The following is a 14,274-nucleotide window of genomic DNA, read 5'->3' on the forward strand; positions in this document are numbered from 1 at the left end:
GATGTCTCACTGATCACATTTCTTTAATATTCTAAAAGGACTTCATAAAAAAGGGATGGATTTTCACATATATGTATACCGCCACTACTTGCACTCCAAAAAATGTCACGTGCAAATTAACATATTTACATTTACTATTGACAACTACTAGCCTCACCTACTTTTGCACTGACACCTTTATAGTAGAAAGAAGGGTTTCAGGTTGATTTTATAGAGCTTCACAGATGTTTCCGTTTTCAGTATCTGCCTGGACTTAATTTCCTGTACACTCTTTCCAGACAACATTGTGTTCATAAGTTGGCATTCCTTAAGCATATGAATTTGGGTTACATTTTTTAACTGTTAAGACTCAGTGTTATTATTAAACATGAAGCTAAACAATGACACTGCAAACAATGCAAGCCCTGTTAAATAATTAACAGGTTAAGGTATGGAAAAAAAAGGACTATTTCATAGTCCTTTTGAAATGCATGGAAAGGTACAAGTTATTCCTCTTCTTAACCTCATTTTCTTCAGAAATGAGTCTTATTTTACTTCTATCTTACAAAAAAAAAAAAAAAAAAAAAAGGCTACATCAGTCCAAACAAGGTGTTGTTTTAAAACGGTATTTCTGAATACATCTCTCCTGCTTTGTCCTCTCTATGACTCTAATAGATCCAGGTCCTACTGAACCTGGATGAAGATCTTTAAAAAAAAAAAATCGTTCTGTAAATTAATCCTACATAACCTGTTTGAAAACTGTAAAACACAAAATATCCGTCTCTTGTCTTTCATTGTTTAACTTGTAACAGCTGATACTGTATAAAAGGTTAAATACGTGGTGGGGAATATCCCCTCACTCCTTTCTAAAAAATAAAATATTTTTCATGAAATACTGTAGGAAATTGGATGCCAGAGGGCACTGCAATAGTTATTAACTCTATAATAATATAGAAAGAATTCTTGTTCAGTGAATTTTATGTGAAGCTTTTCAATAATTACAGTAGAAGTCAAGATACAAAACCTCAGAGAAAACACTAATTGAAATGTATCATATTATTATATCATCATGTATTTTTAAAGTGAAGGACAGCAGAAATTTTCTTTTCTGAAAACCAGAAAGCTATGCTTACAAATGTACCTACTTAAAAGCAGAGCTGTTTAGAAACTTGCCTTTCAAAGAGAATGGTCTGACACATTTTTACCATTTGACCAACATCTTTTAAACTGAATTATGCTTTCCTCAAACTGAACAGCACTGAAAATCCACTTCTGGACTGAGGCTACTATTGCTTTTAAAGGAGGCAACATAATGTTCAAAACTGAGAGTAAAACCTTCATCTGGTATTCTCCCAGCTGAAACACCTAATTTTAGGGAAAAAAATGTCTAAAATGACAGATGATTGTGGATGATGTTATTTAGATGTATTTTATCAGATTTTCGAAAAAATGTTGAGCATTTATCCTCTGAAGGCTTTAAAACCCTTCTGTTGATTACTGATAAACCTAATCTTTACATTTGTGACCAGTGCATTTTGTTACTTGTAGAAGATTCTAATCATTTTTGTTTTGTAATTTCTGTGAAACATAGACAAAAACAAAGTTAATACTTCATTTTAAATTTCTGACTTTTCCTGGATGATGTGAGAAATGTTCCTTCTTAAGTCAGACTTTAAAAGCATGCAAGCTAGGGAAAGATGTGTAGATATTATAAATGCCATATACACTACATTTATCTGTATCATTTTATACGACCTAAGTGTCCTCAAAATTAAACCAAACAAAAGAAAGGCTTTTCAGATAGAAGAATGGTGACAATGGTAAAGAGAAAGTTATTAAGGGAACTTTTGCTTGCCTCTCACTCCTCTGGTTTATGTATTTTTCCTTAGAATTAAAGCTGATCTAACATCTTGAGTATCTTGGTAAGTAAAATACACAAGTTTACTTGAAGTAAAATACACAAGCTCAAACAGCCATATAAGCTAAGACTTACCAGAAAAGAAACGTAATAAGAAATAATAACATTAATATTTGAAAACTTTTACCTTTTATTTAGAATGGATTGTACTCCAGTTAATGAATAAATTACTTTTTCCTTAGCTATAAACTCTCTCTTTTATCTGTTTCTGCTTTGTGATTCAAACAGTGCATCTTTAAAATTAATAGAAAGTATATGTCTGGGGAAGAAGAGATCAGCAGTCTAGAAGGCAGTCTTATAGCAGTTGGACTACTGCATCCTTCTAATATGGGCCAAAATAACACAGTCTCTGTCACCAGAGTAGTGCAGAAGGTGCTGATCAGTCTTACTTAAGCTTTGCTAAGCCTCAGATCAAGGCAGAGCTGGTCAGCATCTGGCCCGTATGTGCAGACATAGTCAGTAGTTTCCATGTTTTTACAAAATCCCAAAGTAGCTGTAGTCATCTAGTTAACTATCATCTGGGGAAATGTCTTCTAAACACAGATCAGGAACAGCACAGGTCTCTCCTGGTCTAAAAGATCAAGCACAGCACACACAAAAGAGACAAAGATCCCTGAGGTGTTTTCTTCTTGCTGAYTTTTCTTACATAACGAGTATCCCTTTAAGAGTGTTATATCCTTAAGAGTATTACAATCACAGAATCACAGAATCAGTAAGGTTGGAAGGGACCTCTGGAGATCATCTAGTCCAACCTCCCTGCTCAAGCAGGGTCACCTAGAGTATGGTAGACAGGGCTGCATCCAGATGGGCCTTGAAGATCTCCAGAGAAGGAGACTCCATAACCTCTCTGGGCAGCCTGGCCCAGGGCTCCGTCACTCTCACAGGGAAGAAATTCCCCCTCACGGTCAGGTGGAACTTCCTGTGCTTCAATTTCTGCCCATTGCCTCTTGTCCTGTCACAGGGGACAACTGAAAAGAGTTTGTCCCCGTCCCCTTGACACCCTCCCTTCAGGTACTTGTACACATTGATAAGATCCCCCCTCAGTCTTCTCTTCCCCAGGCTGAASAGGCCCAGCTCTCGCAGTCGTTCCTCATVGGGCAGGTRCTCCAGCCCTCTGATCATCTTTGTAGCCYTACGCYRGACTCTCTCCAGTAGCTCCATGTCTCTCTTGTTCTGGGGAGCCCAGAACTGGACACAGTACTCGAGATTAGGCCTCMCYAGGGCTGAGTAGAGGGGCAATTAACTGTCTGGTGCTGGATGTCCTCTGTAAATTGAGGGCTACTTGCTTGACTACCATCATTGCCAAGAGGCAAAAAGAAAATGAAAGATGCCACAGCTCTTTCTGAATCCTGGGAAATGTGTGCGTGCTCGTGGAGGAAGGTGGTACTTATTTAGGCCACATGGTACGTAAGACAGGGATGCACATAGAGGTAGGAACTGTGCTCAGTCTCTACTAAAACCCTGCACACTTACTGCCTTGCAACTGATAATAACAGCATGCTGAGGTTAAGTGAAAGCTGTACAGTTTTCCAGCTTTCTAGTCTGTCATTAGTGGACATGGCCTCATTCACTTTCTTGGGATGTATTCCTGTGTAACTGCAGGGAATTAACTTCTGCCATAGGATACTTCTAATCTAGTTCTTTGTTGCTAGGTGAAATCCCTGCCATGTTTTGAATTAAATGATTGAATTAACTGCTTTTTTAGGAAAAAAAGTGCATTGTGTTACACTTCTATTTTACTTGTGGATGTTTCATACACTAAAATATCATTTAATAGCAGAAGTTGAGACTCTGAATGGACTCTGAGATCAACTGTAAAAAAAGAGCAGAGAGGTGGGAGGCTAGAGGACAATAATATACTAACCAGTAATACAATGCACTTTGAACTTAGCAGTTGCTTCACTTAGAGCTGCTGAGAAATCAGAAGAGGGGGAAAAAAACCTATTTTTTCACATGAGTATCCATAGCACTACTGATAATATCAAGTACATACAGCTGTAATGCAAGCATATTTATCTCTACACAGCAATATCACAAAAGAGAGAGATAAACAGGAGCAAACTTTTCAGAGACTTCAGCACATATCTTTACAAATATGATTACATTGTCTACATAGAAAAGACATTTTTGAAGATCTGAAGTTGAACAAAAAAAGGCAGAAGCAGACATTGAATGCTACTAGGGGAGTGATACGCAAGAGAGAAGAGATTAATATTTAGCCATTACTTGCATTCTCTCCACTACATAGTAAGCTCACAAGGTAGAATATAAAATACACTTCTATACAAAAAATCTCCCATTGTTATGGAGATATTGCCAGATTCTGACTGGGCCTTCTGTCTTGCTTGTTTTGGAGGGAGAACAAAGGGAGAACAACAATCAAAACTGCTGTACCTCGAGTAAATAGAAAACACTTCTCCCTTATTGTTACCCTGCATTTCCCATTAACCTGCCATTCAGTGAACAACAGAGTTGATCCATTGCTCAGACAAGGGGTTCTTCATCTTGCAGAAGGTATAGTAGTGAGAAAAGCATCCTCTCTGCTTGATTTGCTTGCTTCTCTGCTCACCATGAGGCCCAATAATTTCATCCAACCTTGGACATAAAATCGTACTAAATAACGACAACTTCAGACTGCTAGGCTCTTCATTATGATTATTTATGAAATGCAAGATATATAGGAAAAGTTGTGGTAAATAAATGTCAAATGCAATATCTTGCCTTCTCTTTACCTGATTTCAATTACAAGACAGGTAGACACTGAGCACCTGTATGATCCGGAARAGCAAGCTTCCAACTTAAACTAAGTTTGCAAATCTAACTATCAAGTCTTTTCCCAAAGAACTTAAAATCAAAGGTGCTACACCAAAAGCATGCCTTGGATCAAGTTTTTGAAGCTGTTTCATAATTTGTCACATGGTGTGTCACCTGAGTTGAGACAAATGTGTGTTTTACTTCCTTCAGCACAGACATTTTTATAGAAAGTGTGAATATGTTTTTGTTAATCTGGGARCTGCTACCAGAAAATGCAAGCTGTTGGTTAAACAGAAGTAAATTAGTGGGCAATGTTTTCATCCTTAGCCTGCAAAGTGCAAAGTTCATAAAAAAAACATGAACGGGTCTCATATAAGGCTGTACAAATATATTGGAAAATCAAGACTTTGACTCAGTGGCACTTCTGCATTCTGCTATCTCAATAATAAAAACTGCTAGGTTTGCATAATACCTATGCTGTTATTCAGCAAAACATCCTATTATCTGTATATTTTAGGAATATGTAATGGTTAATCTTAAATATTTCATTCTGCAATAGAGACTATGTGCCAGTCAGGTTTTTTACAAATAGTTTCAGATACTGGAGATCTCAGTACTGTATTGATAGGCAACATCAATGCACTATTAAATTGGCTCTGTGAATAGCTATGTTCTAGGAAAAAGAAAAGTGAAAAAGAAGGGGAAAATGGTTAGATATTTTAAACAATTTACTTGTTACTATAGTCGAAGGCTTTTTCCTGATTCAAGTTGCAATAAAAATTATATAAAATATTTAAAATGCAAACAGGCAAGTTTACTTACTGTTTCCTGGATGCCAGCGCACTGCATTTAAATATGCATTACAGTAATGGAAGAGAAATTCATGCTTGGATCGGATAATTGTTCCTTGAAGCAAAGGCATCAGATCATGTCCATCAATAATTCTGTGTAAGAAAACATTTCARAGTCAGAAGAATAACCCAAACGTCCCATAATGAGAAGATATTATAACTGTGCAATTTCACTTCTTTAAAAAAGTAAATCTTCCTCTGATGATCTGAAAGCCCACCTCCAGTTGGTCAATTTGGAGAAAACTTTCAGGCACTCTTCCCCTTTGATTCCTACRTTACTTAAAGAAACATTAATTTTACATTTTGTCATCAGGAAGGAAATCTAAGGGATTTAAGGGATGCTTCCTCATCTCTTTTTTTATCTGTTTTTGCTGTGTAAGTGACCAGAGACACACACCTGCTCAAGCTCTTTGGGGGTAGTCTMGTCTAACACCAGAACAAGAGAAACCTCTACTGTGCTGTGTTAATGTCTCCAGAAGTAAGGGTAAGAACCCTACTGAGTAAACTATGGATTCCAAAATTAAACACARAATTAGTTATTTCAAAGCTGAAATTAACTATGTTTGAAGTACATATTTATCAATTATATACATATACACACATATATATGTGTGTGTGTGTGAGCGAAATTCTCTAACTGCTGCTGTGCAATTATGATCATGCCCTGAAGGAATCAGCCAATTTACATCAAAATTGAGTTATAAAATAAGCAAGSTACACCACAATAGATGCCATAAAGGTCTCCATTAATTAAGTCATTGAATAGCTGGAATCAACTGACAGGAGGGAAAATTGYAATCTACAATTTTGACATGGTGTGAATTATAAATTTTACAAGATATTTTAGAGAAAATTATTTTTTCTGGTTTATGGAGTCACAGGTTATTATTTTTTAAGCATTTTGAGCAACAYCTTGTATAAACATTGTTGAAATGTTTAAGCTCTTAGATATCTAAGCTAATCTACATTACCACGTGAAAATCTTTTCACATTACTGTAACTAATGTTTAAAAGCATTGCAAGACAGGTACTGTATTTATTTTTTTAAGTCATAGACCACATATGAATATACGTGCATCCAGTGAGTGGATACAATACTATTACTTTGAGTAGCACTTTTTCTCAAAAGATGCACAGGAAAACATGCTGACACATCTAGAGCACTGTTGTCCAATAATTCTGATTTCTGGTTATATTTTCAGGATTGATCCTTGTCTGTAGGGCTGATTAAATTAGGAATTTTCCCACTTTCAAATTGCATGCACTGAATAATGCACTTTTGTCTCACCTCTATAACCTTAGTCACTATCACACTGAGAGCAGGGCAGTTGCTTGTCGCATACATTCTCTTCTTCAGCCTCTTCATGGGGAAAAGACTGTTTCCAGTAACACCTCTTCAGTATTTCTGTCTTCCTACATTTGCTAATTACAGGGGGACATCTGAGTTTTTTTTTTTTTTTTTTTTTCCTGATGACCTATTTTTCTTCTTTAACAAGGAGTACCTCCTCCTTGCCTCCTTCACTGCTCCTACCACTTACTGAGTCCTAACTTTAATTATTTCTCTTATTTCTCAGGAAGAATTCAATGGTGTGGTATGGCACAAATCAGCTGATAGACAAAAGATGCTTCAGGCTAGCCCATGACAACCCATTCTGATCTATGCTGAAGCAGTGATTATGGCRCCTAGTCTAAAGAGAAGAATCAGAGTGGAACAACTTGTAGGTGAAGGTTACATGAGTATATTGGGATTTTCACTGAGCTCAAAATAAAACATTAGCCTTCACTTAAGGAATACGAAAATAAAGTGCACAAGATTTGCCCACATTAAGAACTATCTGAATTGCTTAGGTCTGACAGAATTACTACTTGTAGGGGATATCCCAGGACAAACCAGACTCATTTTTCAYGTCCTACACCTGTCTTGCCCTGCCATTTCCTTTAAACACTCAATGAATCATCAGTAGTACAGTGTTTTGGTTTCCCACTATTTTTTCAGGGGTCCTGGATGCTTTGTGCTCAAACACCATTTGCCTGTAGTAGATACGTTCAACGCTTAGGCACGGCAGCAGGTTTCTCCAGATATTGGACTTGGATTGCAACAGAGTTTAGGTGAGACTTAGACAACTTGCTGCTGAGACTGCGAAGCTCCTGAACAAGCCAAAATAGGTGCCATGCAAATGTCAATAAAGCACTTTATTAATTTTAAAGACTCATGAATATTCTAATTAGACTGTAAAACTCTGTAAGGACTTAATTTCACTTACTTGATAGAGGGAATGAATCCTAGCAGAAAAGTCTAGTTAATGTGTTTATGTGTTTTGTTACCATGTAAAAGTTTGACTACATATGCTTACATTTAACTCATAAAGTTTACAATAATTCACACTTGGTGGTCCTGTTTCCACAATATTTACTCATGTAGAATAGTATCTTTTTTGATATGCTARCTTTAATTTCAGTAAATAATTTTAGACTATGATTTGGCAGTGTGTTCCTCTTGATGGTATACTCTCATCCTCCTTTTGCCTGCTGCTTGCCTCTCCCCCGCATCCTTGCCATACCGATCCTTGTGATGACACAACTGTTTGTGTTGCCATGCTCTGAGCTAGAGCACAGAACTGATCTTTATACAAAATGTCAAAAAGAAAAGAAAATGAACCATTAGCAGAGAGGAGGAGTAGCTTTTGTCAACATTAAAAGATAACGAAAAAGCAAGTATTAGTAATCCTTGATAGACAATACGAACAAGTAGTAGTGCTCGGTACTGTGTTAAACTGTTGAACAGCTGCTCTTTAGGAAATAGTAGGTTTYGAGCATTTTTGCATTTATTTAATAGGAAAGAAACTGAGAATACAGAAGAGAGGTGTATATCTTAATGGCCATTTGCCAATGGCAGACTCCTGTTGCCCAGGTTTATGAACTGTCTTTTAGCTGCACTATTCCCTTTGACTGACTATTTCRGTATCAGACCAAGGGATGGAAAAGAATTTGGAGTAAGGACTGATGAAGAGATGCAGGGAGAAAAGACTTTAATTTTTCACTTAATGTGAACAAAATAAACCCACCAAATTCTGCTATGAACTACCTCAAAAAGGCTGTCCTGCAGGTTCAGCCCTATTTACGTACAATGTTTCTGCAAAATGCATCAGAATGYCCATATGAAAAGAGACAGCATACTACTGTAATCAGAAATAATGATATTTAAAATCTAGTTTTTCTTTCTGTGTCCACACCTATCTTAAGAGACATGACCAGAATGTAGAAAATGATCATGAAACTTTCTATAGAACACAGACAATTACAGACCTTACCTGTCATAGGGTAACTGTGCTCCCGCAAGCTTGATGACAGTAGGAAATATATCCATGTTACTTGTTGGCTCACCAATATAGGTACCAGCCTGTATCACTCCAGGCCAAAGGAGAAGTCCTGGCACACGAATACCTCCTTCCCAGTTTGTTGATTTCCCACCTGAAAAATGAAAGCRCGTTTTGATAAAAAATAACACTTTCTTATTAGAAATAAATCCTCCCTCTCATTAAATGCATTTTTTTAATTAACTAAGTTTACACAACTAGACTTTCCATGTATAATCAGTATCATTCTCATAGCGAGTCTACTAACAGACATTAAACAGAGCTAACAGAGTATATTTAGTTTGCAAACAAAATTAAATAACTGTTGTAGGAGATAAAAAGACATCTTGTAGAAATCTTCATAAGCAAATTTGATCTAGATAATGTATGACATAGATATGTGCATATTTAACTAAAATCAGGAATCAAAAATAAATTGAGGTATGTCCAGAGGTCTGAGGTATGAACTCAGAAAAGATAAGATATATGATACTTTATTAAAAATAACACTTAAGGACTTAAGAATGGAAAGAAGAAACTTTGTTACTGAACTCAAATGTATTAGAAATAAATCTGCTAGAATGATGCTGGAGCTTAGGAAGATCTTTTCTATTTCTAAACCAACACAGTTGTATCAAATGCATTATCAGCTCATTGCATTCAAAATTAAATTGCAACCAATTCCTTTTGCTTCTACAATATTCATCACTGCCCAGTCCTCCAGATACCTTTGGAGAAAAATGCTTATTATATTGACAACATCTCTACCATTACTTAATATGTGATTGACACAACTCTGTATGAAAAACTATCATAAATACTATAATTAATGTCTTTACAGTAATGTGACTATATGCAGCACTCCAGGTTGTTTTAAAACTTAATATATCACTTGGGAAAAAAATCCCAGTGAAAGGCACGTTTGGGGATAGCTTTGGGCCAGGTACTTATAACTACATTGAGACCATTTCACGTAATAATGATGTTTGAAAGAAAAGAAATGTGTGTGTTGAACTCCARCTACAAACTGAATCCAACAGCAATTCCTGGTTCAAACAAAAATATTATGAGCCTTATTTTTCTATATCATCTCCTTCAGTATAAAAAAGCATAAAAGAACAAAATATTACAACAAAGTACTTCAAGAGTTCTGTCTCCTTTGTTCTTAGATCTTCAAAGCACCACATAGATTTTAATCTCTTCAGTGTCAAGCCCCAGCCTTTCTACACTCTTTCAAAGTTGAAGGATTGAGAATCCACCTTTTTTTTCCTCCTGTTTCCTACAKTTTTTTTACTGGTCAGTAATAGTTCTTAAGGTTAAGGGGCAACTTCAGTAGAGACAAATATCTTTTGCATAGATCTTTACTCATTATATATGCGCAATCTTGTGGCAGAAATACCTTTAGATCATGATTCTTTACTTATTTTTTTCACGAGTTTTATCAGAATTCATAATATGGAATAGTCAGGGGTATATAATTACATTGTCTAACATTAGAAAATTAAGGGTGTCTAATATAGAACGTCATGCCAAGCAACAATCCTTGCTTAAGATGCTCTCGGAAAGCAGGGCCAAGCTCTGATTTTAACAAGACTATCAGCCTTKTAGAGAAGTCTTAACAACTGATTCCTGTCATAGCATCAAATGCAATTCTRTTCTCACCATGAAGTATTTGGATATTATCATGCCCATTCTCAAAGTAAGTATTGGGCTGCATGGATTATTTTTTCTTCTTATAGTTGTAAAAATGTGATTTTCAATATAAATATCTAAATAAAATGTAAATTTAATTTTATAAAGCTGTTATTCTGTGAGGTTTAAAATCCGCATCACCTAGTGGACAAAAAGTGTTCACCCAACAGTACACTAACTGGCTGTTAATACTGTTAGTTAAAGACCAGGGCGGATGTCAAGAGACTCTGTGCATCTTCTGTAGAAAAGATGACTCTACCTATCCATGTACAACAGTCATTAGCATTTAAAAAGTTAGGTAGGGATTATGCATTACYCATCAGGGAAATGTTGAGGTTAATATCCAAACCAAGTTATGGACCACAGAAAATCCTGCTGAGGGGGAATATTTAAGTCTGAATAAAACTCTGCAAAAAGTATAAGGATATAAAAGTAGAGATATCCTCAAACCAAGATACTTTTSTTGTGAAAAATTAAACCAGGGAGAGGATTAATTAATGAGCTGGATCCCAATTCAGTGTAAATTTCCCACAGCTTGTTGGCTGGATAACAGATAGATAGAAAACTTAAAGAGTTGATCTAAAGTGTAGGCAGCTTTAAGTGTGCTGTTCGTTATTCTAGTACATCTGTCTCTACCTAGTAATACTGTTGTCTAGATTTGATTGTTGAAACAAATTCTCTCTTTACTGTTRCATTGGTGTCTGTCCTGTGTAGTCTGAAGTAGTTTTGTCATTTCAAGGTAAGTGGTGAATCCCGTTCCCTCACATGTGCCCGTTCTTTAGACCTAGACATTGAATCTGTTTCACAGCTCCTAGGTTTTTAAGGCATTTTTCCCAAATTATGACAGTATACTGGTAGAAAAATTCCAYGTTACCCAGGAATAGAGGGAGCACTCAACAAAATCTGCCTCCCTACTGTCAGATATGAAAAGCAAAATGGACTCTGCAGCAGGGCTATCRCCTTGCTTATGTCTACAAAGAAGTGACTGCTATTTTCCTTTGAAAGACTAATTGGGGCATAATTGTTTGATATCTGTCAAAGTTAGAAATATCAGGGAACCAGGGCAGGAATTACACGTCAGTGTGGAAGACTGTCTTCTATTATCTGTGCCTACATGATTTTCAWCTCTCTTAGAGATGTATGGCATCTATGGTCTACTGGCATCACTAGARCTGCTTAATCCCATGATATGATTAGGAATCCTTTGATACACACACTCTTTAAAAATCTAGCTATTAACCATTGTTCAAGCTCTCTTCCTTCTTTTTTTCTTGAAAAATAAACCATAGTTTCAGCAAAACGCTTGAAACATGAAACAAAAATGTAAATGGGTAAAATACTAAAGGCAAATAAAAATTCTGCAGAAGGTTATTATTTAAAAATAAAATGTTATGATATTTTAAGATCTTGCTCATTAGTTTTGTGTTCTGCTTGGACTTGACAACACTGAAATGGAGAAAAGGTAGCAACCTGGGAGTCTGTATGCCTGCAGCCCCTAGGCAGTATAGCTGCTTRTTATTTTTGTTCTCTTAAAATTATCTAAAAATGTTTTTAAAACAGAATAAAACACCTCAGGATGTGTTTTCACTTCTAGACATATATGCTTTCTGAGTAGTTGCACCTTTCAGTCTTATATTTAACAATAGTCTATGTTCACCTTTTCTGAAAAACCTGCAGGAGCAGGCAAAGTACAGACATAACTCTKCAGTCATCCACAACATGATCTCAGAGTTCCATTTTCACCCCACTTCAAATTTCTGTTAAAAGAATATATTTTTTTCCTCCTTCTGGTTTAAATTGACTGCTATTACCTAACTCTGGGGATAGAGCTTGTACAAAAGAAGAATGAATGAAAGGAGAACTCAGTGGCATATCCCTATTAATATTTTGAATGATGAATGATGAAGATTATTTAAAAGAACTTTCTTATCTCACTTGGATTATAACGATACTATCGTTTCCTTCCTTCTTATTCCTATAAAAACAAGGACTCCACCATCTGTTTAGTCTCTTGAATGAAACACTAATAAATAGAAATTAAGTAGTCTGTTCATTTGTTRTGGACTTTAAGCTATAAATATTAAGAATCAAAACCAGTTACTATTGTATGCCTTATAAAACTATCTTTAAAACTATTCATTTTTAATGGCAAGTCTACTTACCTTTATTGATTTTCAATCCTTTTCATGTACTTTTTAAAATTTTCAACCTGAACTAATCTCAGACAGGTGAATCTAATAAACTTAGCTCATGCAGACATCTCATACAATTTTTCTTTCTATTGAGTGGTATTATCTCTCATATCATACATATGCTATGTATTAGCATAGGCAAAAACAATGGTCAGTTTGATCTTGCTGTTATTTACAGATAAGTAAGATAGGTTAAGAATTACTAATGACTTTGAAAAACACTGATGAACAAATGTATCTCTGCAGTACATTAAATTGTATAAAAATAATATATTTCAATAAAATACTAGATAATTGACTCTTTCAGTCCTTGTYTAGTTCTCATAGATCTATAATAGATCTGATTTAGAAAATCACGCCCACGTCCTTAATAAACATTGATTTATTATTTTTCATGGATATTAACAAATAAAGTAATTATGAATATATTTATTTCTAAGGCATAAAGCACTTAAGAAAATGAGTGTTCTTTAAATGGTTTGCCATTATCAGTGCTTCACCTCATATCCATTAGCTTTAAAACTCATGACCCAATTTAGTAGCATAATAGGAGCCAAGTGCCTCAGGCAAGATCTGTATCCATTGTGCTAAATGCTTCATAAATACAAAGATGGACTGTGTTCCTAAATTGGCAGTTCAAGGCACGATTAATATATATCTAGCTATATACCTAAAAGGAGCTGGCAATAAAAATAGCAAGAGATACAAGGGCACTCAGTAGAAAACTTCTAAGTAACAGTGAGATAATGTCAACAAGTGATAAGGAGGTGGGACTTCCACTATCTACGTATAAAGTTGTAAAATGGCATAATGAGGCAAGGTTAAGAGAAAAGTTGTCAATGCATTCAGCATTTGCTGTTATGAAGTATTCAAAAGGAGAGACTTATTTTATAACATACTGAAGCTAATTCAAGAAACAAGTCATGAAGGAAATAAATAAAAATGACCACAATAGAACTAGATTATCCCATCTAATATCTCAGGGGTTCCAAAGAAGAATACAATGACTGAGATTCATCAAAATTTATTTAGACATCCTTTAGACTATCTTAAGCTGCCTTTTTATTCAATAGAGAGAAATAGGCACATCTGATATTCTATTCATTTTTCCAGAGTAGATATATAAAGTAGTTCAGAGAAACCAAGCCTATTTCTACTCCTAAAGGAGGGCTAAAGTGATTAGCCCAAACGGAAATAATTAAATTGCTGGTGCCATACTAATGAGAAAGCTAGAGAAAAAGACCAAAAAAGAAGCCAGTGCAGGTACTGTGGATATCAAATACGAAAACAATGTCTCAATGATTCATATCTCTTAATAGAAAAAGGACACAGTTCYTTTAGGAAGAGCCTTCAGTTAAACATATTCCTTTCATATTTTAATCTGAAAATGTTTATTTTAAGAGAATAAATAGGAGTATAATTTATATGWTATAATAAATTATATGTTATTAATAAATAGGTTGCAAGTTATATGTCACTTACGTCAATATACAAATCACTGAGAGATCTGATAAAGAATATAAACTGCCAAA

General features: G+C 35.3%; 1 protein-coding gene across 9 annotated transcripts in view; it reads right to left on the reverse strand.

Annotated features, from left to right (window-relative positions):
- STS (steroid sulfatase) overlaps window positions 1-14,274 on the reverse strand; it is a 108,863-nt gene that overhangs the window by 22,184 nt on the left and 72,405 nt on the right. For all 9 annotated transcript variants that reach the window (XM_085321576.1, XM_085321569.1, XM_085321573.1 and 6 more), the window contains 2 exons: window positions 8,814-8,973; window positions 5,474-5,595 (listed from right to left, as the gene is read on the reverse strand). In XM_085321576.1, coding sequence (XP_085177702.1) covers window positions 5,474-5,595; window positions 8,814-8,973 — 282 coding nt within the window. The remainder of the gene's footprint in view (window positions 1-5,473; window positions 5,596-8,813; window positions 8,974-14,274) is intronic.

Source organism: Rhea americana, unplaced genomic scaffold (genome assembly GCF_003343005.1).
Source record: "Rhea americana isolate MKP2758 unplaced genomic scaffold, rheAme1 scaffold_7, whole genome shotgun sequence".
Lineage (NCBI taxonomy): Eukaryota > Metazoa > Chordata > Aves > Rheiformes > Rheidae > Rhea > Rhea americana.